The sequence below is a fragment of the Neovison vison genome, chromosome 9 (assembly GCF_020171115.1).
Source record: "Neovison vison isolate M4711 chromosome 9, ASM_NN_V1, whole genome shotgun sequence".
Lineage (NCBI taxonomy): Eukaryota > Metazoa > Chordata > Mammalia > Carnivora > Mustelidae > Neogale > Neogale vison.
The window spans coordinates 78149485-78175340 of NC_058099.1; the positions used below are offsets into that span (position 1 = coordinate 78149485).

General features: G+C 41.9%; 1 protein-coding gene across 1 annotated transcript in view; it reads left to right on the plus strand.

Moving 5' to 3' along the window:
* The window catches only part of RASEF (RAS and EF-hand domain containing), a 58905-nt gene that overhangs the window by 21091 nt on the left and 11958 nt on the right, over nucleotides 1-25856 (plus strand). Inside the window, 8 exon segments of the mRNA XM_044265822.1 lie at nucleotides 2208-2354; nucleotides 6054-6144; nucleotides 11349-11447; nucleotides 14332-14409; nucleotides 16691-16842; nucleotides 19058-19126; nucleotides 20740-20824; nucleotides 21733-21821. Coding sequence (XP_044121757.1) covers nucleotides 2208-2354; nucleotides 6054-6144; nucleotides 11349-11447; nucleotides 14332-14409; nucleotides 16691-16842; nucleotides 19058-19126; nucleotides 20740-20824; nucleotides 21733-21821 — 810 coding nt within the window.

The following is a 25856-nucleotide window of genomic DNA, read 5'->3' on the forward strand; positions in this document are numbered from 1 at the left end:
CTTCCTGCATCTTATATCAAATGAAGTGACTTAATCCTGCAGCTTAATTAATAATATTTCACTTGAGCAGTTCTTTTCTATCATAATTGGCCTCTGCACAGATGGAGAAGTAAACCTGGGGGAGTGTATAGCTCACGGACACACCTTAAGGCCATGCTTAACTAAGCGTCTAGGTTAATACATACCTCACATTTTTCAGGGTTTCATAGTTCTGCAAATTAATTTTGGATCCCATTTCTTCTGCCACGGCTCAGGTGCTTTAACACAATTGGGAAGCAAACAGCGTTCTGGCGAATCATGTGGTCTTCAGCTTCAGACGGGGGATGGAATCCCAGCTCTGCCACTTAATCATTCTGGGACCTTGGACCTTTTGTTGTTTGCTGTGATTGCCTAGGAATTTCTAGTAACAAATACCAGACTGGTGGCTTAAACAGCTGAAATTTATTTTCGTACAGTTCTGGAGGCTAGAAGTCTCAGATCAGGGTGCCTGTGGGGTTTGTTCTTGATGAGGCCTGTCTCCTTGGCTTTTTGATGGCCACCTTCCTGTGTCTTCACAGAGTCTTCTCTCTGTACCCTTAGGGTATCACCACTGAACTTGAATCAGGAGCACTGCTAGCCCCACTGACTCACTCCTTTGTCCTCCAGCAGCTGAGCTGCCCAGTTTTTCTTTTGAAATGACTCTGGAATATGTGTCTTTTAATAAAAGTTTATAATGACAGCTAGGATTGTCACATATAAATACATGTGAATTTATATGAAGTAGTTTTTAACTGACCATAAAATAACAGGTACATTCACTCTTATGATCATAAAGGCTGAAATATGTCTTATCAGAGATTAGTGGGACATGTTATTCATCCGTTTAATGGTTACCTTTTTTTCCTGTACCTCTTATTACCTTTCTTTTTTCAAGTTCTATTTCTATTTCTACTTATTGATTATTCATTCATTCATTCAAGTGGGGTCCATGTCCAGTGTGGGGCTTGAACTTAAGATCTTGAGATCAAGAGTCACACGCTGTACCAGCTGAGCCAATCAGATGCCCCTATTTACCTTTCTGTTAATAAAAATACCTGCAAGGGGCGCCTGGATGCCTCAGTCATTAAGCGTCTGCCTTTGGCTAAGGTGGTGGTTCCAGGGTCCTGGGATCCGGCACTGCACTGGGCTCTCTGCTCAGCGGGAAGCCTGCTTCTCCCCCTCCCACCCCCCTACTCCTTTCCCCCCTCTCGCTGTGTCTCTGTCTGTCAAATAAATAAACAAAATCTTTAAAAAAAAATAGCTGCACACAGACCTGTACCCCTGGGGATAAAAATATATTATATGTTTTTTAAAAATTAAAAATTTAAAAATTTAAAAAAATTTAAAAAAATGTACAGGAAAAAAAAATAGCAGCAGTAATAACAAAAAATGCCCCTTCCTGTTAATCCCTCTCTATGCATTTCTCTTCCCTCACCAGTCTACGTCTTCTAACACTAAATCATGATGGGGAAACCTAAATATATACAGTTTTTATTTATCAGTCATACCTCAATACATCTAGGAAATAATAAACTTGCTCTTCCATTTTAAAAGTACGGAGAGGGCGCCTGGGTGGCTCAGTGGGTTAAAGCCTCTGCCTTCAGCTCAGGTCATGATCTCAGGGTCCTGGGATCAAGCCCTGCATCGGGCTCTTTGCTCAGCGGGGAGCCTGCTTCCCCATCTCTCTGCCTGCCTCTCTGCGTGCTTGTGATCTTTCTCTCTGTCAGATAAATAAATAATTTTTTTTTTAATTTTTATTTTTTTATTTATTTGACAGAGAGAGAGATCACAAGTAAGCAGAGAAGTAGGCAGAGAGAGAGAGAGAGAGAGAGAGAGAGAGGAAAGCAGGCTCTCCGCCCAGCGGAGAGCCCGATGTGGGACTCGATCCCAGGACCCTGGGATCATGACCTGAGCCGAAGGCAGCGGCTTAACCCACTGAGCCACCCAGGCGTCCCAAATAAATAAATTCTTAAAAAAAAAAAAAAAAAAGTAGTACGGAGGGTAGTGCCGCAGCATCACTGCCTGCCTGCTCTTCTTTCCCTTCTGGTCTTTCTGTTATTGTTACTTTTTTTGGTTCTTGTGTGTCTCATTCCTGAAAGTATTCTGAAAATTTGCCTTTTTATTTTTTACTTTGTTTTATTTAGCTTTTAATTTTAATTTTTTTTTTTTTTTTTTTTTTTTTTTGGCAGAAAAGAGCAAGTTAGTACCTTGTATCTAAACATCAACCTTGTGGAGCCAAGACTAACTCAGTCATACAAGTATGCTATAAGGAACTTTATCCGTGAGATCAAACTGCAGAGCACAGAAATGGAAAACCTGGTCATTGCAGTGAAGAGGTATTAAAGCCCTTCCTGTCTTTCTTCCTCTTCTTCTTTTTTGTTAAAGATTTCTTCACTTGTTTGACAGAGAGAGACAGCGAGAGAGGGAACACAAGGAGGAGTGGGTGAAGGAGAAGCAGGCTTCTCGCTGAGTAGGGAGCCTGACATGGGGCTCGACCCCAGGACCTTGGGATCCCGACCTGAGCTGAAGGCAGACGCTTAACTGACTGAGCCACCCAGGCATCCCTCTTCTTCTTCTTCTTTTTTTTTTTTAATAGAGAGATAGAATGTGAGTGGGGGTGTGGCAGAGGGGTAGAGGGAGAGAGAATCCTAAGCAGGTCATCTGTGGACGTAGAGTCCAACACAGGGCTCGAGTTGATGACCCTGAGATCATGAGCTGCACCAAAATGCAAAGTTAGATGCTTAACGGACTGCGCCACCCAGGTGCCCCAAAGCCCTTCCTTTCTGAATGGTACAGGGTGGTCTGTTAACTGGCTCTGTGTCCAGGAGGCACGTGGACTGAACTGCACGATTCCATTATGATGTGCATGGGCTTCCCGAACATCAGGCATCTGGGGCTTCCTAAGCTGGGCCAGCACGAAGGCTGAGTGGGGCAGGACGCTGTAAGGACCGCTAGCAGTCCATCAGTAGGTCACCGTGATCCTATCCTATAAACTTTTCAAGACCAATGATTCCATACAGAACAGTTCTGAAGGTTTGTTACTGTATATCCATCCTCTTGAAGCCTACCGGAAAGTCTCATCTGGAGAGGCAGACAGGACAGCCCTTGAAGCCTGGCCTGGTCATGGGCCGGTGTGTGACTTTGGGCAGGTTCCTGCATCTGCAGAACGAGACTGTAAACGTTCACATTCTCAGGGTGTGGAGGCCCAGGAGATGATGTCCCGGGTGGAGCCCCCCACCCCAGGCTGACCACATGGTGGGTGCTCAGTGGTGGGGTTCTTCCTGTCTCTGGCCCTCCTCACCCAGCCTGAACTGGAAGACAGAAAGCGGTAAGCCTGTACTGTCCTATGGCTTGTGTAAGCCGTAGCTGGTTTACGTAGGATATCATACTGGTCTGACCAGCAGCTCAGGGCAGAGGAAGGGATTACATGTGTTACAGTCCAAACGTCAGCCTCTTTGTTCCCCAGAAGGACCGCAGTCCTCTGGCTTTAGTGGGAAAGAGTGCATTTTGTTTGTTGTAATTCCCGGTTGATCTGCCCTGTAGTGGCTTCTCATGGTGGCCATTTCACCAGTGTCTCTGAGTGTGAGGCGCGTCCCTGCTGGCCTCTGCCCAGAACTTGTAAAAGTCCCTTTGATAGGATGCACCTCATCTGCAAGGGGGCAGGAGAGGGTATGCCTCGGTCTCTTTATTCTTTCCTTCCACATGATGATCAAGCTATCTAGTTAACCTTTTGGAGTTTAAGTGAAGGGAGTTAAAATATAGGAGTGTTTTCAAACATTGATGCTACATACGACTTTTTATAGTTCTGGAGTCATGCGAAAGTAGAGGTAGCATGAACATTTCAGTTCCTGACTCTGAAATTTTCTCTCAAATTTGTCTTCTAGGGGTTTTCAGTAGGAGAGTAGGGCAATCCCATGAGCTCCAAATTCTGTGATTCACAGACCCACTTATTGAGTTTTTAGAGTGTCCAGGAATATCTGTTAAAACAGACAGACTTCCATGCACACACATGTGCACACACACACACACGAATTTATATGTGACCTTTAAGGATAGTACCATATAAACCTACAAGGGAAAAAAGAATGTCATTCTTCATGTTGTCATCACTAGCCAGGCTGCTGTCCCTCTGTGGAGGGAATGTCTTCCCTGTTCTGAGCTGTGTTCCTGCTTGTCTCCTCCCTGCTGCTCAGCTGTTGGAGTGGGAGCCAAAGTCAGGCTCTGTCCCAACTACCAGAGACCTCACTGAAGTGCTTCCGTGATGACTGTGAAGTTCTCCTGTGTTCTTAGCTGAGGACCCTCACCCTCACCTGGGGTTGTGGATGGGGGCGGATCTCTATCTTTTCACTCTGCACTTGGACCTGAAGGATGGGCAGTGTCCGGAGGGGAGCCCTGGACCAGGAGAGAGTGGACAGTCTTCATCACACCAGACATTTCACTATGAGCTAGGAATTGCTGGGGCAAAACAGTGTCATGATAGACTTATACCTGACTTATTTAAAAAAAAAAAAAAGTGTTGCTCAGAAGTGAGGAAGGCAGAAAGAACACATTCAGGAGCAGTCCTGGATATCGAGAAGGAGGGGTTGGAAAAACGGTAATAGGGGGAGGAGGGATGTGGGACTTGGCTGTTTTATAGTCTCAGAGTTGAGCAAACCAAACAAATGTTCTGTGGAGATACGTAGTTCTTAGATGTCATACAGCAGGTATTTATAAACGATCCAGAAATAGCTAACTCTTCAGAAGAGGTTAACATCTCTTCAGGTGGGCTGTCGGGTAAGAATGAAGAAAACACAAGGGGAAAATAGCAGTAAGTCATTCAGAATTTTATTTTGGGGTCTTCTCCCCACCCCTTGGACTCACTTGGCACTTTACATAGATATTAAAGTAATGTATGCACAGACCGTGTTAACAAGGGAGCCAGCAAAAATGGTGTCCCAGATCCATCAAACTGGAAGACAAGAGATCATCTGTTATGTTCTGTTTTTTTTTTTAATTTTTTAAAAAGATTTTATTTATTTATTTGACAGAGATCACAAGTAGGCAGAGAGGCAGGTAGAGAGAGAGGAAGGGAAGCAGGCTCCCCGCCAAGCAGAGAGCCCTACATGGGGCTCGATCCCCGGACCCTGGGATCATGACCTGCGCCGAAGGCAGAGGCTTTAACCCACTGAGCCACCCAGGCACCCCATGTTAGGTTCTGTTGTCTACTTTTTGTCAATGTCATGTCATTGACCCTCTAAATCCTGTGGCGTCTCTTGTCATCTAGTTGAATAGGCAAGACTTATGAATGAGAAACTTAGATAATCAGACATACATCAGAGAGAGAGAATAAAAAATACATTTTTTTGGGTTTAATCTGCAGCCTCGACCACTGTAGAGTGTGACAGATGTCTCCATACTAGCCAGTTTCTCAGGAAAACTATGCCATAACTCTCCTCAATGACATGTTCCCATTTCTAACTTTTTGGCAAATCAGTGTGCTCTTCATCTGTAGAGAGGTGATTTGGGGATTAGTAAAGGAAACAGAATTTTTCTACAATGTAAAGACTATTTTTATTCTAGAACTTTAGGAAGCTGATCAGAAATAATTGTTGAGATTCCTTTTATCCCCTTCTAACTGTAGCATATAACATTGTGTGTTTTCTATAAAGCGTTTCAGAATTCTATCCAAAGATCTGTTTACTGTGGGGTTCTTTTTTTTTTTTGGTCCAGGATTGTCACTCAGTCGTGGGAGCAAAAAGGATTTTCAGAATTTATCGAGAACTTCCCAGTGATTTGATATCTTTAGCTGTTCTTCGCCACAAACTAGGTTAAAACTATTTTTTTCTAATTTATACCATTTACTAAATATCTAGTTTTAATGTTATTTTACACCCAAGTGGTCAAAGTGCCAATCCTGTTTTATGATGTGGAAGAACAGGGAATATTCTTTAACATAGTGTGTTTCTCCTCATCTGTAACATAGGGGTTGAAATAGACGAGGTTGAGGTTGTCTCTGCATGTTGCAGTGAAAAGGTGTGCGCCCTCTTGAATTTCAGAGCCCAGGACAAGGCAGCCGTGCAGCTGAGTGAGTTGGAAGAGGAAATGGATCAGAGGATTCAGGCAGCAGAACACAAGATGCGTAATGATGTGAGTCTGTGGGATTGGCCCTTTCTTCCCACGATTCCTGATGGATCGCCTTTTACAGACCGGGCACCGGGCAGGGTTTTCCATGAGAGCTATTTTTGGTAATGGTTTTGGAGGGAGAGCGAGGGGGGAGAGAGATAATAAGTAATCAAATAAAGTAGGTAATTTCAGTAGCTATGAGTAAAGAGCAAGTGTGGTCAGCAATGATGGGGAGAAGCAGTCGGCGGGTCAGGGGCCTCTCTGAGGAGGTGCTGCCAGAGTGGAGGCCCGAGGAAGAAGGCAGCGCCCCCCTGGGGTAGAGAAGGGTGTTTCAGCTCTTCTGCCACAGTCTCCCCGACCATGCCCACTGCCAACTTTAAATCTAGATTGCAGGGAAATTAAAATTCTGTCTGCGAACTTTAGTGTTTTATAATAAAAAGTACTTTTATTCAGCACTGAGTAAACACTATAGTTGAAACTTGCTTACCTTCAATGATTTCCATAGAAGCAATGTTTGTCTTTTTTCCTTATAAACTACAGCTGGGTGACGCATGTTTACTGGAAATGGAAAATAGACTTACCTGTAAGGCTAATGTTGGGTTGAACATTCTCTTTTCATTTGCCCTGTTAACTCCAAGAGGCAGCAGGATAGAGTGAGAAGGGCCCGAGTATTGGCATCTGATGGCATTAATGTGCTTTCGGGCTCTGCCTTTGCCCAGGCAAAGGGAAAATAGCCGGACCTCTGACCTTGGTGATGCCATTTTTAGAATGGGGTAATGCACCATCCTGCTTCACGGAGGCCCAGCCTGTTGATGGACGTGAGTGCCTAGCACCGGGCCTAAGGTGAGCTGACTGCATCCTGGCTGTAGCCAGCCTGCTCTTTCCCGTGGCTCTTCGTACTTTGTGTCCTTCCAGATCCTTTGCCTTGATCTGCTGTACCCCATATATGACTTCGGGTCTCTTTGTTTTCTTATCTCTTACTGGCAAGTTGAGTAACTGTTGGGATGTCATGTTCAACAGAGTCAGTGGCTCAGAGTCCGCGGGCCCGCTTTAGGGCAGTGGAGATCCCATTCTTCTGATAGCACTCTATTTGTTGTAGTCTAGAACAGGAAAATCATATATTTTTTTCTGCCTTTTTTCCCTCTCCGTGCATTTTATCTGTGTGCTCATTCCTTCATCGAACACTTACAAGCGCACGTGCTCTCCTGCCATCAGTCTCACTGCTTCTTAACCAGCAGACTTGTGGTTGGTGTTGGAGCTTACCAGGGCCCCACACCCCGTAACTTCTTGTTTGGCTCAGCTCGGCTCCCTGTGGTTCTGCACCTCACAGCTCTGGTCCGGCGTGATCACTGCTCTTCCTTCTCTCCGTCTGCTTTCTTTGCCCCTCCTTTCCATTTTCCCAAACTCAGCCAAGCTTAGAGAAAGTCTCCCCGTCTCCTTGATGTTCCCTCGCAGTCCTTGGTCATATCCACCTCTTCCTGACCTTGACTCCTTTTGCCCTTATAGTGTTAGTCCATTGCTGCAGGTAAGTATTTTAGACTGTAATGGCTTTCTCGAAGTAGAATTGACACACGAGGAGCTGCATATTTACAGTACAGAACACGATAACACTGGGTGTGCCCATAGTTCAGGAATCCACCACCAACAGTCAAGATAATGGGTGTATCTGTCCACCATCTAAGTTTCCTCAGGCCCCTTTGTCATGCTTCCCTTCCTCCCTCCTCTGCCCTCCTTGCCAGGCAACCACTGTGTATCTTCTTCCATGAAATATCTGTTAAAATCTTTTGTTCACTTTGAAAATTAGGTGGTTTTCTTATTATGCAGAGTTTTATTTGTTTTTAAATACAGTTTTCTTTTAGACTGATTTATTTATTAGAGAGAGAGAGCACGAGTAAGAGGGGCAGAGGGAGAAGGAGAGAGAATTTCAGGCCGACTCCACACAGAGCCCGACCCCAGGACCTCGAGATCTGATCTGACCCGGAACCAAGAGTCAGACACTTCACTGACTGCACCACCCAAGCGCTCCTTACGGAGTTTTGAAAGCTCTATATATATTCTGATTTTAAAATTCTTTCCCCACGGTGACTTGTCATTTCATTCTCCTAACAGTGTATTTTGAAGAGTAGAAATTTTTCATTTTGATGAGGTCTGATTTGCCAATTTTTCTTTAATGGATCATGCTTTTGGCATCTAAGAAATCTTTGCCTAACACAAGATCACAAAGATGATTATTCTGTTTTCTTCTGTAAGTTTTATTTGTTTTAGATTTTACATTTAGGATCCATTTTGCAAGATGTGGGTCAAAGTTCATATTTTTTGGCAGGTGGATATCCAGTTGTTCCAGCATCATTTATTGGAGATTCTTTGTTCTCCACTGAATTGCCTTTGTACTTTGTCCCACGTTGGTTTACTGTATTTGTGTGGCTTTATTTCTGGGCTCTCTGGTGTGTTCCATTGGTTGCTTTATGCCAGTATGACATTGTTTTGGTGACTATTGCTTTATAATAAGTCTTGAAATCAAGTAATATTAGTTCTTCAACTTTGTTCTTTTTCAAAGTTGTCTTGGCTATTTTAGATCCTTTAATTTCCATAGCATCAGCTTGTCAATTACTTAAAAACAAAAAAACAAAACCCAAACCTTCTGGGGGTTGATTTGATTTCATTTCATTCATAGATCGTATGGGGAGAATTGGCATCTTAACAATAATGAGTAATTTGATCCATAAACTGGACGTATTCTCCCCTTATTTAGGTCTTCTTTAAATTTTCTTAGCAATGTTTTGTACTATAGAACATACAGATCTTATAAGTCTTTCCTCAGATTCATTCCTAAGTATTTGGTATTTTAATGCTACTCTAAACTATGTTGTTAAAAATTTCAATTTCTGGGGCGCCTGGGTGGCTCAGTGGCTTAAGCCGCTGCCTTCGGCTCAGGTCATGATCTCGGGGTCCTGGGATCGAGTCCCGCATCAAGCTCTCTGCTCAGCAGGGAGACTGCTTCCTCCTCTCTCTCTCTGCCTGCCTCTCTGCCTACTTGTGATCTCTCTCTGTCAAATAAATAAATAAAATCTTTAAAAAAAATTTCATTCTGGTTTCCCATTGTGAATATATAGAAATACACTTGATTTTTACATACTGATCTTATACCCTATCATATTTGTTTACATTGCTCACACTCAGTAGCCTTTTGGGTCGATTCCATCAGATTTTCTAGGTAAATGGTTTATAATCTATGAATAAAGACAGCTTTATGTCTCTCTTTCTGACGTGAATGATCACTTCATTTTTCTCTCTTTCTTGCACTGGTTAGAATAAGGAAAGTGAGAGCAAACATCCTTATCTACATTCTCTCTCTTAAGAAGAAATATGGTGTTAGTGGCATATTGTTCATGGATGCCCTTTATTCAATTTTGAGCATGTTCCTGGTTGGCTAAGAGTTGTTGTTCTAATTAGAAATGGAATGTTGGATTTCATCGAATGCTTTTTCCGTAGCTATTGAAATGATCATGGCTTTTCTCTTTTTTCAACGATCAATGTGGTAATTACATGCATTTTCAAGTATTAAAACACACTTGCAGTCTGGGGATAAACCCCACTTAGTTATGATGTATTTTCATTTTTATATCTTGGTTAATTCATTTTGCTAAATTTTGTTTATTATTTTTACATCCATATTCATTAAAGATATTAGCTTGTGGGTTTCTCTTAATGTGTTTGATTTTTGTCTCAGGCCAGTGCTGGTCTCACAGAATGAGTTGGGAGGGCTTCCCTCCCTTTCAGTTTCCTGGAATTTTGTGATGAGTGGTCTGAAGCACCACCATTTCTACCTAAATTACTGTAATGAACCCCCATCCAATCTCTTGGTGTCTGCCCGTGACAGGTTGGGAATGGAAAGAGTTACATAGTGGTGATTTCCTTTATTAAGCTCTGAACCAGATATTTTCACACCATAAAAGTTGTTATGTTTAGCATCATGATACTGGTTTTAGCGAGAAGACTTGCTGAGATGCCAGGAAGGCTGTCCGAGGTAGATGCTCATTGGGAGGCTTCATGTCTTCGTCCACTTGTGAAGGGGCAACACTTGCTTCCTCACCTGTGAAGCTCAATAAACTCAAGAGACTCGCTTAAAACAAGGTTACCAGGAGTGAAGATATTGTTCTTCTCCAGATATCTCCTCCTAAGCATAGAAGATTTCATTTACATGGATTATTTAATTTATATGGATTATTTAATTTTACTTGGATAATTTAATATACTCCTCACATTAATCCAGTAAGGAAATGGAGGCTTCAAGTAATTTGTCTCAGCTAGACAGCCAAGTAAGTGGGATGTAAGACCGTGTAACTCTGGTAGGTATTGAGACATGGGGTCATGTCTCCCCTGCAGAGTCCTTACCTTACCTCCCAACTCACTTCCTGTCACATCTCATTGTTAGCTTCTTCTTGTATTGCTTCCTGAGATCATCTTTGCTTCCTGTCTTCTCCCACCAGGATGCCTGTTGGTCTTCATTGCTCCTGCTCTGTCCCTCGGTGCTCAGGACTATTGGCATATAGGAGGCTATCAGTGCATATCTGAACACTCAGTTTTACTGGCTATTAACATAAAAATTTATTTGAGTTCTAAACACAGGCCGTAAAGTTCCATGCTTTGTGAAGAGGGAAGGGAAACTTAAAGAGAGCTATAGCCCTTGACCTCCTGGTGTGCTCCTTAGTTTAGCATTCTCTGATATAGGCAGGATACTTCTGAGAAGAGCCAGCCCAGGCAGAAGCACTTAGCATAGAAATTTGCAGGTGATGTGATTTGAATTCAAGTAAGGTGTGAGCTCTTAGAAGAAGGATACACCCACTGGACCTTCCTGGGCCCTGATGCCATGATAGGGTACAGGCAAGCACTTGGGCCCTTGGCTCTTGCTGTATCTTTTAATTAACAATAGCAGTAATTAATCAAACTAGTTAATAGATGCTCCCTGGCCTCCTGTCACAACATGAGTGATAGTCTTATATGCGTCTTTCCAGGTGATGTGTGCATGTTGGCTTTCACTTCCACAGGTTTCAGTTCCAGAAGAGCTGTACCTCGAGAGTCATTTGGTTTACTTCCGCCATCCCTTCTTGCCCTCCCTGTGTAGGAGACTTGGGATCAGCCTTAGTTTGACACAATACATTTCTCACTTAATGGGGTTTTGAAAAACCTATTTAAATCCGTAAAATCTTTTTTTCTTTTTTTTAAAGGAAAAACGTAAGGCTGAGGAAGCCCTCAGTGACCTCAGATGTCAGTATGAAACAGAAGTAGGGGATCTACAGGTGACAATAAAGAAACTTAAAAGGTAGGTTTGTGGCAGTGAGGCTTCTAGGAATAGCCTCAGTATATCTAGGTGTTTAAGTTTTTAGCGACTGAAAACATTGGGAATCATATTAAAGCAGCAGTTGGAATCAGATTTCAGAGTCAAACGGAGCTTCCTGAAAGATGGTTTTTTAAAGGTCCCTGATTTTCTGTTTCAAGGGCAGCCTTTCTTCTGCACAGTCTAATAAATATTTCTGACCCCTTGGACAGTTGTCCATCAAACCCTAGTTTTCCTTCCTCGGGTACCCTCAGGGCCCACATGTTCAGTGGATTCTGCTCAGGACAGGAGGGATCCTGTCTTTACTGGTCACATATTCTCATATCCTTGCCCCCAGCTAACTGCAATGGCCAGTATTCGGTGAATATTTATTAAATAAAGTAAATAATCTTGTTCTGTGCAGAAAGTTCCACATGTAGGGCACCTCCGATCAGCAGGAGGTAGGAGGGAACTTGCTGAAATGTGAGCAAAAGTGTGATTGGGTTTGGCCTTTGCTATGTTTGGTCTCTAATGAGTAAGGTATTCTTCTCCCTGTGATGTGCTGGTAGCTACTTAACAACAGGCTCTGGAGAGGCTAGGGGGTCAGGCACAAATCTGTAATATTTGCTGATTTCCATGGTGTTAAGGCTCCCATCATTACAATTTTAAGCTGCCAAGTTGACATTACTGAGAGCAGAGTTTGGGAAGAGGTACGTCCCATTGGCTCTCCGCTGCCGGCCCAGGCTGTCTGCAGCTTGGTACTGGATCCACCGCTTGGGTGTGGGTTGTCTCTGCAGCGAGCGGAAATACCTTGGCTAAAGTGAAAACAGATACTGGAAAAAGAATCATTCCTGAAAGTGGCACTGTGGCACTTTGCTTCTCTGGTTCTTCATGTGATCACATTTAATGCTCTTTCCAGTGTTCATAGTCAATGAGATTAAGTGACGATTAGCTGTATTTTATAGTCTATTGCAGTTCAAACCTCTGGGATTATTAAAAATTCTCCCCAATAGCCTTCTTGGGAAATTATGATCAATGTGAGCCTTTTCTCTAGTTGACAGAGGCCATTAGACAGACATGAGATGCTTGAATTGCACAATTTGAACAGACCAATCCCTTGTTGATGCCAGAGTCACAGATCTCCTCACCCTGGTCCTTAGTTATTTTCCTGTCTTCTGACATCTTTAGGCTAAAAGCAAGTTATGCGGAAAAGACACAAATTTCTTGCCACGATGAGGCATATGATGAGGACCACATAGGCCCTGAACAGTAAGAGTCAGAAGTGATGGGACCAGAGTCCTCACTGTGGCTCTGCCACTTTCTGCCAGTTGCACCTGGGACAATTGCCTTGTTATCTTATCATTTCGTTTCTCATTTGTAAAATGGGATTAATAATTGACTGTCCCGCCTCACCATGATAGCTGAGACATTAACTGACTTTATAGTTTAATAAGCTCTTTTTCACAATTGTCAAATTTAATTCTCAAGCTTTCTCTGAGGAGAGGTGAATATGCTGCTTCAGCGCTGAGGACACGGAGTGCTCGCGCCACAGCGCCAGTGAGCCGCAGAGTGGTCTCGCCTCGCGGTTTGCGCTTTCTCACTTGTACCGGACTTCCCGCCTGCTGGGGAGGCTTTTTTATAAGATGGGGATTCACGTGAGGGAGCGTTAAAGGCTTAAACTACGGAAAAGATTACAAATTGATTATGACTGCCGTTACCCTAAGCCATGGATTCCAAGGAACCTAGTTTTGTTTTTTTTTTTTCCTTAGGATTTTTATTTACTCATTTGACAGAGATCACAAGTAGGCAGAGAGGCAGGCAGAGAGAGAGGAGGAAGCAGGCTCCCAGCTGAGCAGAGAGCCCGATGCGGGGCTCCATCCCAGGACCCTGGGATCACGACTTGCGCTGAAGGCAGAAGCTTAAACCCACTGAGCAACCCAGGTGCCCCAGGAACCTAGGTTCCCCCTCCATTTTTCTTCTCTGAAATTGGCATGCATCTGAAAATATCAAGGGCTCTTCTCAGAGCTGGCCAGGGGGCAGAGTTGTGGTCTCATGTGAAAACTTTTAATAGAAGCATCTGATAAGATGAAGAAAGTCCAGCATCAGATTACTTAGGCTTTGACTTAGTGTGATGAAATTTAGCATTCATTTTGGTCACTGCGTAACTACTCAGTTAATGGAAACCCAAGGGTCCCCACCGTTTCCAGGGACTGTCGGCTCTTTGTAGGAGAGACATTTTAGTTGTCCATGTTAGAGATGCTCCTGAGCTGGTTTAATCTGGTGATACTGACAAGTCACCCAGAAAGCATGCTCAGGTATATATCCATAGAGTCTGGGTGCATATGTCACTTCCTGTCACACTTACCTGTTACTGATTTCAGTTATTCTAATAAGCACTTACTGGAATCACTGTGAAAAAAAGAAGTGAATCTGACGCTAACACTGCTGTTAAAAATCTTGGACTCTGGTAGGAGAGGTAAGGCATTCGTAAATAATTATAATACAGGGTAGAAAGTGTTAAGTACAGATAAATTTCTAGGAGAATATAAAGGTCCAGACTCATATGCAACGTAACTGAAAAGGTGAAGTTAGGTCGCTTAGTAGTTGAATGGCTTCCCAAAAGGACTGTTCATTTGTTTCAAAGGAAATTCATTAAGCCAAAAAAACCAAAACCACAACCAAAAAAACAACCCTTTTTAAATGCTTAAATTATTGAAACCAAGTTTTCAAATCCTCATGGATTATATGTAGCTTAATGATTTACAAAGTTGTATCGTGTTGAAAATTGAAGACTTTTAGAATTCCTATAGCTATATATTCAAGGATACTAATAAACTTAACTGAATCTATCCAAAGTGAGTTTGTACATGAACAACTTTTATTTGTTCTTTCAGCTAGAAGAACAACCAAAACAACTAAGTCAAAAAGAAGATGTGGCTGCCTTAAAAAAGCAAATTTATGATTTATCAATGGTAAGAATCACCTTTCATCCCCAGAAATACATTTCCTCTTCGACGACTAGACATGATCCTGCTGTTTATCGGTGTTCCGGGGATGGAGAGAAATTAATACTGCAGTGAGAGAAAGCTGTACCTTTGACCAAACATGTTATTCAGGCTATTATCCTCAATGATTCCCCACCTGTGGTGAATGCTTTTATTTATTTTATTCACAGCAATGGTGGCATGGCCCTTGCAGTTCACATAGTTAACCCTGCATTCCCGCAGCTTCAGCTCTGCTCTGTATCCCCAGCTTTGTGGGACGAGGGGATAATTGCCCTTTTCTTCCTCCAGAGTTCCTCTTTCTGTCCCTTTCCCACCTTCCTGACCCTGCCTTTGGTCTTTCTGTTGCCAAATTGACAGCCTTTGTGTCTGTTTTATCATCATCATTAAGTTGTCTTTATTTTGTTTTTAGGTGGACTCTCGAAAAGCTAACAGCCACTAGCGAACATTTCCTTGGTTAGGACTCTAAATATTCTCATTGCCGAGCCCAGAAGTGAGCCAGCTTGCTGCCAGTGCATTTCTTTCTCTCCATTCATTATCCCCATACCACTCAGAAGAGAAGGCTCCTAGCTTCATGGTCAAGTTGGGATGTGCCATCGGTTCCAAATTTTGCCACATCTTAGCTCTGTATTTGGATCATGACTTTCTTGTAGAGTTGCTAATTTTTCTTGCATTTCCTGGTTGAGTTTTTGGTTTCTTGTAAAAAGAAACTCTGGCATCTTCAGGATATCATTCACCGATGCCTTCCAGCTTCTTATCTATTCTTCCTGATGCATGGAATTTGTTTTTTCTCTTTGAAAATGTTAATTTTGGAGTCTCCAGAATTTCAGTTCTTATTGGACTGATTGTTTTTTAAACTCACTACCCATACATCATCCTGGAATTTCTGAACATTTTAGGTAGCTGGTGTAGGATTCCTGTGCAGCTAGGTAAATACACCTGTTTACCTTGGGACCTCCCCTGAGAGGGTGTCTTCCTAGGAGCTGTGTGTGTGAAGCTGGCTTTTGGAATGGGGGACCGCTTATGACCGGAATTAGTGGGATATGGATAAGAGGACTTAGGACACTGTATAGGGGTCATTCAGTTCTTTTTCTTTTTAAAGATTTTATTTATTTGTTTGAAAGAGAGAGAGAACAAGTGGGGGCAGAAGGAGAGGCAGAGAATCTGAAACAGACTCCACGCTGAGCACCGAACGTGAGGCGGGACTCTATCTCATGACCCTGAAATCAGGACTTGAGCCCAAACCAAGAGTTGGATGCTTAACTAACTGTGCCACGCAGGCACCCACTTCAGTTCTTTATAAAAAGACAAGCTCTGTCTTACTGCTTTGGGAATTGACCCTGACTATCTGCTATTCTTTGCTAGTGTAAGAGAGGATGGCCTGGGGGCTGCGGGCTGCTTGCCTTAATACACAAATTTAATCTGTTTTTAAGCTCCATTTCCACTTGTTGGGAAGCGGGTGCTGCCTAGCTAATTGCCTCCTCCTTTGCTCTGTAGCACAACCTTCCCCACGCCTCTTCCAGACCTACTGTGCTCCTGCTCTCTTCTCTTCTGTCAGCACATTTCCATCCAGTTTCCATCTTCCAGGAATGTATTTAATTCACTTGAGTGTTGGGGGCCCCTCTTGCATTCTTGTAACCTGTATTGGTTTATTTCATGTTATTTGGTATTTCGTGGGCATGGGGTCTTCAAAGGGAAAGAAGAGTGTCCAGTCCATCATTTTGTACTGGAAGCCTCCAGTGTTTTTTTCCTTCTTTTTTAAGAAAAACATAGACTTTTAAAAAAAAAAAAAAAAAAAAAAAACTATTTTTAAGTGCAAAAATCACAAATGTTAGGTGATGAGATTTATTATAAAAATTAGCCAGTCTGCCTGGTGATAAATACTGTTAATTCCTCAGCATATTTGTCAGTAGATTCATAGCTCTCATTGAGTAAAACAGATGTTTACATGTTTGATCTGAGTTAATTTGCCAGTAACATGTTAAAGTACATCACAATCCCGTCTTGACTGAGTTTTTTGGCACCAAATGTCAAACGTTAAAAAAAAGAACAATTTCAAAGATTTAGCTTTTTGAGACTTTGCTACCTTATGATATTTTCAAATCACCTTGAATTGGTAACTAGTTCTTCAAACACCCAAGAATCGAAGGACTGTGGAGGTGTGGGGGTGGGGTGTGAGGTTCCATTACCCTTGACTCTCCCGGGTGGAAGATGCCCGAAATCTAATGCTTGTGCTGTTCCTTTCCTTCAGGAAAATCAGAAAGTTAAGAAAGATCTTTTAGATCTTTTAGAAGCACAGACAAACATAGCCTTTCTTCAGAGCGAATTAGATGCTTTGAAAAGTGATTATGCCGATCAGACTCTGAATTCAGAAAGATATGAAACTTGACATTTTATTCTTTAGTTTGAGCGGGTTGTTTGTCTAGATAGCCATCCATGTGAATGAAGTCAGCTACGTAATCATAAAGGGTTATTTATTGACCTTACTTGTATGTTCTTTGCTTTCCAAAGATTTCACTTTCAGTGTCCTATTTCCTAGTAATTTTTTATGGTAAAAAATTTTTTTAACAAAAAGATTAATTAGTGTAATTATTGACTGCTTTGGAGAGTGCAGGGCTTAATAGATGTTTGAATTACTGGGAAGAGAAGAGTATACCTAACATGTCGGCGGTCAGTGCTAATTGAAGTGCACACACATAGAGGTACATATACACACATATATGTATGTATACATATACATACATATATGTGTGTATATATATGCAAATTCCTATGTAAGTATCCATATATATCCATATACCCATATATGTCCAAATATATGGATACTTATGTGGGTATTTGCATTCACAGATTTGCATACAAATGCATATATGGAGATATATCGACCCCAAATACATACATGTGTGTACATGTGTCTATATAAACTTGTACATTTGGGGAAAATGTCATGCTTTTTGTTTTATTTGCTTGCAAACTTCAATCACAATTAAGGTCCTATAATGGTCAGCAGTGAAACATTTAAGTACTTATTTTATACAGGTTCCTGACTTATAGAAGGAGTAATGAGTGTGGAATATATGAAAAAAAGAAAAGCAAAGATGTGGTCTCTGCTGTATGAGAAGTTCAGGTTCTTTGAGAAAGCCACGAAGCTGAAGGGTATCTGAGCTTCGTAGGAGCTAAGCAGTGTCAGAAACAATCCCAGCAGTGTTGCTGGTTGGGTCCACTGCCACGTGATGGTAGATAAAGTGTCCTTTTTATTCAGAAGAGGTGAAGAGATTTATTCGAGAGGAGACGCTTGAGGTCAGCTTGAGAGGAGCTGGCCTGTGCTGATCGGGGTGGGGAGGTCAGGGGCAATGTCAGTGAGGTTGCACAGGCGGCCCTGCCATCTGGCAGGCACTGTGCATAGGACCTTCCTAGCATTAAGTCTTGCAATCCATAGAATGTCCTATGAGATACAGACTTTTAGTCTCTCCATTTCAGAGACTCTTAAGAGTCTCAGAGTTGCTCTAAGTGAGCAGTAAGCAAGGCAGAGGCACAAACAGAGGGACAGATAAGACTGGCTTGGGGCACAGTGCTCACACATCTGGATAGGAAAAGGTATTTAAAATGAAAGAGTAAAAGTTAAACAAAATCTAAAAATTTAAAAGCCAGTTTAAGGCTATGATGCAAGGGCCCAGCATTTTTGGCTAAGGAGCTTGAATTCCTATCGTCAATTGGGAACCTTTTATTTTCTTAAAGATCTTATTTATTTATTTATTCGATAGAGAGAGACAGTGAGAGAGAGAACACAAGTAGGGGGAGTGGAAGAGGGAGAAGCAGGCTTCCCCAGCAGAGCAGGGAACCCGAGGTGGGGCTCGATTCTAGGATCCTGGGATCATGACCTGAGCCTAAGGCAGACGCTTAATGACTGAGCCACCTAGGCACCCCAGGAACCTTCTCGCTTTATCACCAAGAGAGTGAGTGGACAGGTTATTGTGGATGACAGTTCAGGGCCTGAGAGTCTTTGAAAGCTAGTGATGGGGTTTGTCTGCTCAGAAATGAGGCTGGGGCCAAATAGGGGCTGGTGGTGAGTGACTGAAGTTCTCAAGGGACCTTAGCAAGAGGAGGCCAGAGCTTTGTAATAAAGCAACAGGAATCACTGAGCATGGTTTTATGACAGATGGAGAGAGCCTGGTCCTATGGACTTCTCTTTGGTTTACCGTGAGGAGGGGAGAACCAGGCAGGGAAAGGAGAAGGAATCACAAGGAGGGAGAAAAATAGCTGGGCTGGGAATGTGTTAAAGCAGAGAAAGAGCAGGGGAGGGTCAAAGTAGAGAGAGCAGGCTGGGTTGAAGGGGCTGGTAATCAGTGCCTGGGGAGAGGGGGTTTAGCAGAAGGTGAAGGGTCATGGTCCTGTGAGGAATGCAGCTGGCTTTGGGAGGGAGAACAAGACCTCGCACAGGAAGCAGAGTGGGGATATGCAGGCGTGTGGGGCTGCTGACCACATGGAGGGACTGAACGATAGAAAACCATGGCCAAGGACACAAATCTTTGAGAAAGGTGAAGGGGGTTCTGGAGGATAGGTGTAAGGCAGGACTGCATACCTAATTCTGGTTCAAGCATAAAATATGGTTTTACAGGGATCTGGAAATAATCCGAGAGTACACAGAAGATCGAAATACTCTTGAGAGGCAAATTGAAATACTCTAGTAAGTTCTCATATAAAATGCTCATTACATTTACATTTTCCTAATGTTTTGTGAATGAGACATGTGCGCCATGTCACACGAGTGGTCATATTCTCAAGACTGGGTTTGCAGGTCCAAGTGGGTTTCTTCTTGCTGTGGTGCATTCAGCACTTGGCCTTCCCCTGCTTTTAATCCTAAATAAAGTATTCAAATCCAGGGACTAGAGTATAATTCTCTCTAAGTCCTTGCCAGTCAGGTGAGATGTTGTTACACCTCCATAAAGACTCAGGGCTCAGACCTCAGCGGCTGTCTCTGCAGCTCAGCACACCGGAGGCTGTCAGGAATCTCCTGTTCGCTCATGTCAGAGCACCGGACACCCACGATCATTCTTGCCCAACATATTGATCTTGATGAGGCAGCTATTTTTCTTAGTTTTTTTTTTTTTTAACCCTACTGGAAATATTACACCTGCTTATCAACTTCACACTCAAGTTACCGTAATTCCAGCCTCTGAGGGCCTTCCCCACAAGAACCCCCCTCCTCTACCCCAGTGCTCTCTTCTACCCATGTGAGTTCTCGTTTGTCTCCCCACATGAAGGAGGATCAGACTTGGCAAGTTTGTTTTCCCCATTTTGAATGACTGTGAAGTCTCACCTGTGGCAGTTACAGAGTTGACATGTTACAGTGATCCTGCTCATTCATTTATTCATTCGTCCGGCAGACTTTATTCAATACCTTTTACAGGTCAGGTATGCCAGGAACTGAGCATAGAATGGCATGTGAAAAGAAAAGAAAAAAGTCTGTCTCTTTATGGGGCTCATCTAGGGGAAGAAGATGGAAACTGATGGCTTATTATAGAAATAAACATTAAAATGCCAAAGAAGTGGGATGGGGGGAAGGGGTGTGCCTACTGGGGGCATATAGTGCAGAGTTTCCTCCTAACCAGGAAGGTCCAGGAAGTGTTCTGGTGGATGCAGCAACCAAGCTGAGATCTGAAGGATGGATCAGCCTTCAGTAGAGAGAGATTGGCCACTCTCAGGCAGAGGCTCTGTTATTGTCCTCAGTTTTTAGAAGAGGTTGCCGCTGCTCTGACAGGTCAGATGACTCCCATCAATGATGTGGAAGGTACATGCCTGCACGGGATTTGAACCCAGAGTCAACATCAGAACATTTCCTCAGTACCTGACAGTGCCCGGTGGGCAGCATCAGGCCATGGGGAAGACATGGGAGTAGCCGGGAGAAAGAAGTGTGACATAACACATTACATCTACGCCTGGCTGGGACACATGCACAGGGACAGAGAGCGGCACATGGGGCCACCCGGGTCCAGGCATTTAGGAAACAGAGAACTTCAAGAAACCTATTTATACTGTGAAGCTACCTGAGGGAACAGTGGGTTCCAACAGCATAGCTAATTCCTGAAATGCCTTGAGACCTTTAAAAGAGAGGTAATCCATTAATAAAGTTGTAGTTCTAGTAGTGAATTATGATCTCAGTTTAGGAGGTTTGAAGAGGAGTGGTAGAAATTTGCAGGAGGTGGTAAGTAACTCAGTATTCTGAACTTTGCAGCCTGTGAAGAAGGTGGCTTTTACCCCAACTTCCCTTATCTGTTTGTTTGTTTATTTGCTGTGTAGAACAGCTAACCAGAAGTTACATGACAGTAATGATGGCCTTAGGAACGCCCTTGAAAACAGTTACAGCAAGTTCAACAGATCTTTGGTATGTAGTAGAATTTTATAATACATTCTTTTCTTTCTTATAGTAGAGTGGTTTGATGAAGATCATGTATTTTCTTACAGGGGGAACTTACGAAATTGCAGAACTATTCCATTTAAAATAGAAGAGGCAACATTTTCCCAAATTAAAGAATATGCTATCCTTCTGCTGAGATAAATGCCTAGCTGTTCACCAACTATCTGTTAGCTGTTCAAGGAAACCATAGAAAGATCTATAAGGTGTGACCTGGGTCCTGGAAGAGTTTATAGTGTAGTACGGAGTTCAGATGTGCACAGATAGCAATGATAGAAGAAAAAATGGGAAATCTTATCGAAGTAGGAAGAAAATACTTCCCATTTCAGAGGAAGGAGAAGGTGCTTCTGGCTGAGGAGTATGTTTAGACACACTGAGTATTCTTTAGGTTGTGAGATGATCAGAGTGGGGGCCTTGGATTTAAAACCCCACTACAGAAACAAGCTAAGCCCGTCTTGGAATTTTGAGGAAATTTTCCTGACTGCATTTATTGGAAATCCTCTTCTCCCACTTCTGGGGGTCGGCTTCAAGTTTAGGGTTCTTTTGCCTTAGCTTTAGGCTTTAGACTTTAGCTCAGTCACTGAGCCAAATTATGGTTTGAGAAGAGATAAACCTAAAGACCTTGGTATTCAGAGTCCTAGACAATGCAGGCAACCAGGATGCCCTTTATGGCTCATGCAGTGGGATTTGGATCTAAGACACAATGCAAAGAGAGTAGTACTACAGGAGTTATCTTGGTGTTTGTGCTCACATTTACTCATGTAGGGTACCAAACTTTCAATTACATTGGAAGTTAATTAGTGTGTTATATATATGTGTATATGTATTATGTGTTTATGGAATAACAAAATGTTGCTTATATATTTTATGTATTTCAGCACATAAGTAATATATCACCAGGAAATACAATTTCTAGGAGCAGTCCCGAATTTAATGATCATTCTCCTCATCCTCTGAGCTTTGACAGGTATGGTAACACCTACTTACTTTTCATTTGATTTCTGGATCAGAGTGATAAGGAAAGTAAATTTCCTTAGAGGGGAGTTAAAATAGTAGAATCTACTTTGGGCACTAATTTCTATTTTCTGCTATCTATTTAAAATTTCTGAAACCTGTAAAGATGGAAAGTAGAAATGTCTCAGAGAGGGCAAAGTGATTTCCTTAAGACATTGTTATGACTTGATTTTATGTATGCTTCTCCTGACCTCGTTCTCTCGTTACATCCTGTTCCTGAAAAGTGAACTCTGAAAACTCTTAGAGGGAAACAAGCAGAACTATAGTGTTGGATGTTGCCATATACGTGGGATAGGATGTTGAGACTCTTGGCATGATCTGCAAATGTTTAATAGCTCAGCATAATATTATGTAAGCTGTGTTCGAGGAAACTTTCAAAACAAATAGAAACATGACTAGCAGACGTCTGTGAGCTGTTGTATTGAAAGCATCAGAGAGATTTAACAGAAGTGAGAATTTAGCTCTATTTTGAATCCAATGAAGCGATATATTGGTCCTATGTAACCTGAGATCTGGAGACAAAGACTGAAAGATTACATGTGTGTACTTGTGTGTATAAATACATATGTCCATTGTTATTAGTTAAGTTAAATTTGGGGGATATCAAACCTTGAAAGTAGAAGTTAAGGCATAAGCTATGGGCTTCTAGCTCTCCATTTCCAATGCAACTTTCCAATTCATATTCATTCCCTTTGCATTTGAGATCTTCTGTTCTAAAGAATAAAAATGTATTGAGAGTTAAGACGGCAGAGCAGTAGGGGCACCCTATGCTTGCCTTGTCCCTCAAACACAGCTAGATAAAATATCAGATCTTCCAGGGATGCCTGAGTGGCTCAGTTGGTTAGGCAGCTGCCTTCAGCTCAGGTCATGATCCCAGCCTCCTGAGATCGAGTCCCACATCGGGCTCCTTGCTCAGCGGGGAGCCTGCTTCTCCCTCTGCCTCTGCCTGTCACTCTATCTGCCTGTGCTCACTCTCTCTGTCAAATAAATAAATAAAATCTTTAAAAAAAAATATCAGATCTTCCAAACACTAAAGAATAGATCTGAATACTGAGAGAACAAAATGCAGAACTAGAGGGAGAAAACACTGTAGTAGGTAGGAGGTGCAGAGGCATGGTTCTGCAGATCCTTCCATAGAAACCTGGCAGGCCAGTGGAGAGTGGCATGATATATTCAAAATGCTGGGAAAAATATGCAGCCAAGAATACTTTATCCAGCAAGGCTAGCATTCAAAGTAGAAGGAGAGATAAAAAGTTTCCCAGACAAACAAAAACCAAAGGAGTTCCTGACCACAAAATCAGCCCTGCAAGAAATACTAAAGGGGACCCTCTCTGTGGGACAGAAAGACCAAAAGCAACAAAGACGAGAAAGGAACAGAGAATCTCCAGAAGCAGCAACTTTACAGGAATACAATGGCACTAAATTCTTATCTACCAATAATAACTCTGAATGTAAATGAGTGAAATGCTCCAGTCAACAGATATAGGGTATCAAAAGATAAAAAAACAAGACCCATGTATATGCTCCTAACAAGGAACACATTTTATTTATTTTTTTTTAAAGATTTTATTTATTTATTTGTAAGAGAGAGAGGAGCGAGAGTGAGCACAGTCAGACAGAGTGACAGGCAGAGGCAGAGGGAGAAGCAGGCTCCCTGCCAAGCAAGGAGCCCGATGTGGGACTCGATCCCAGGACACTGGGATCATGACCTGAGCTGAAGGCAGCTGCTCAACCAACTGAGCCACCCAGGCGTCCAAGGAACACATTTTAGACTTAAAGTCCCCTCCAGAGTGAAAATGAGGGGATGGAGAACCATCTGTCATGCTAATGGACATCAAAAGAAAGCTGGAGTAGCCATACTTATATCAGATATGATAAATATTAAACCAAAGACTATAACAAGAGATGAAGAAGGGCACTCTATCATAATTAAGGGATCTATCCAACAAGAAGATCCAACAATTGTAAATATTTATGCCCCCAACTTGGGAGCACCCAAATATAAGAATCAATTAATAACAAACATAAAGAAACTCATTGATAATAATACAGTAACAGTAGGGGATGCTAAAACGATCCTCATGCAGCAATGGGCAGATCATCTAAGCAGAAAATCAGCATGGAACAGGTGGTTTTGAATGACACACTGGACCAGATGGACCTAACAGATATACTCAGAACAATTCATCATAAAGCAGGATAATATATATTCTTTTCAAGTGCCAGTGGAACATTCTCCAGAATAGATCACATACTGGGTCACAAATCAGGCCTCAACAAGTACAGAAGGATTGAGATCATACCATTCATATTTTCAGACCACCATGCTATATCAACTTGAAGTCAACCACAAGAAAAAACCTGGAAAGATCAGGAAGATCAGGGAATTAAAGAAGAAATTTAAAAATGCATGGAAGCAACTGAAAATGAAAACATGGTAGTCTAAAAACCTTTAAGATAAAGCAAAAGCAGTCATAAGAGGGAAGTAAATAGCAATACAGGCCTACTTCAAGAAGCAAGAAAAGTTCCAAATACACAATCCAATCTTACTCCTAAAGGAGCTAGAAAAGGAACAATAAATAAAGTCTAAAGCCAGAAGAAAAGGGGAAATAATAAAGATTAGAGCAGAAATAAACAATATGAAACAAACAAAAAACAATAGAATAGATCAATGAAACTAATAGCTAGTTCTTTGAAAGAATTAATAAAATTGATAAACTCTTATCCAGACTTATCAAAAAAAAAGGAGAAAGGTTAAATTAAATCATGAAAGAAAGAGGAGAGATCACAACTAATACCACAGAAATAGAAATAATTATAAGACAATATTGTGTATTATATATTATATGCCAACAAATTGGGCAATCTCGAAGAAATGGATAAATTCCTAGAAACATACAAACTACCAAAACTGAAACAGGAAGAAATAGAAAATTTGAACAGACCCGTAACCAGGAAAGAAATTGAACCAGTAATTAAAAACCTCCCAACAAACAAAAGCCCAGGGCCAGATGGATTCCCAGGGAAAGGGTTTGCCTGATGTTTAAAGAAGAGTTAATACCTATTCTTCTCAATGTTCCATAAAATAGAAATTGAAGAAAAACTTGAAACTAATTCTACAAGACCAGTATTACCTTGATCCCAAAACCAGACAAAGACCCCCCCTCAAAAAGATTACAGGCCAATCAATATCCCTGATGAACGCAGATGTAAAAATTCTCAACAAGATACTAGCAAATTGAATACAGCAGTACAGTAAAACAGTTTTTCACCATAATCAAGTGGGATTTATTCCTGGACTGCAGAGGTGGTTCAATATTCACAAATCAACCAGTTGATAAAATAAAGGATAAGAATTATGGGATCTCCTCAATGATGCCAAAAAAGCATTTGATAAGATACAGCATACATTCCTCATGAAAACCTTTAACACAGTAGGCATAGATGGAACATACCTCAACATCATAAAGGTCATATATGAAAGACCCACAGCTGATATCATCTTCAAAGGGGAAAAACTGAGAACTTTCCCTCTATGGTCAGGTATAAGACAGGGATACCTGCTCTCACAGTTGTTATTTAACGTTGTACTGGAAGTCCTGGCCTTAGTAGTCCGACAACAAAAACAAAAGGCACCCAAATCAACAAGTAAGAAGTAAACTTTCACATTCGTAGATGACATGATACTTTAAACAAAAAAATTACTAGAACCAGTAACATGAATTCAGCAAAGTCACAGGATATAAAATCAATGTACAGAAATCTATTGCATTTCTATATACCAATAATGAAGCAGCAGAAAAAGAAGTCAAGGGATAGATCCCATTTACAATTGTACCAAAACCTTAAGATACCTATGAATAAACCTAACCAAAGAGGTAAAAGTTCTGTCCTCTGAACACTATAGAACACTTATGAAATATAAACCTAATCAAAGCGGTAAAAGATCTGTACTCTGAACACTATAGAACACTTATGAAATATATTG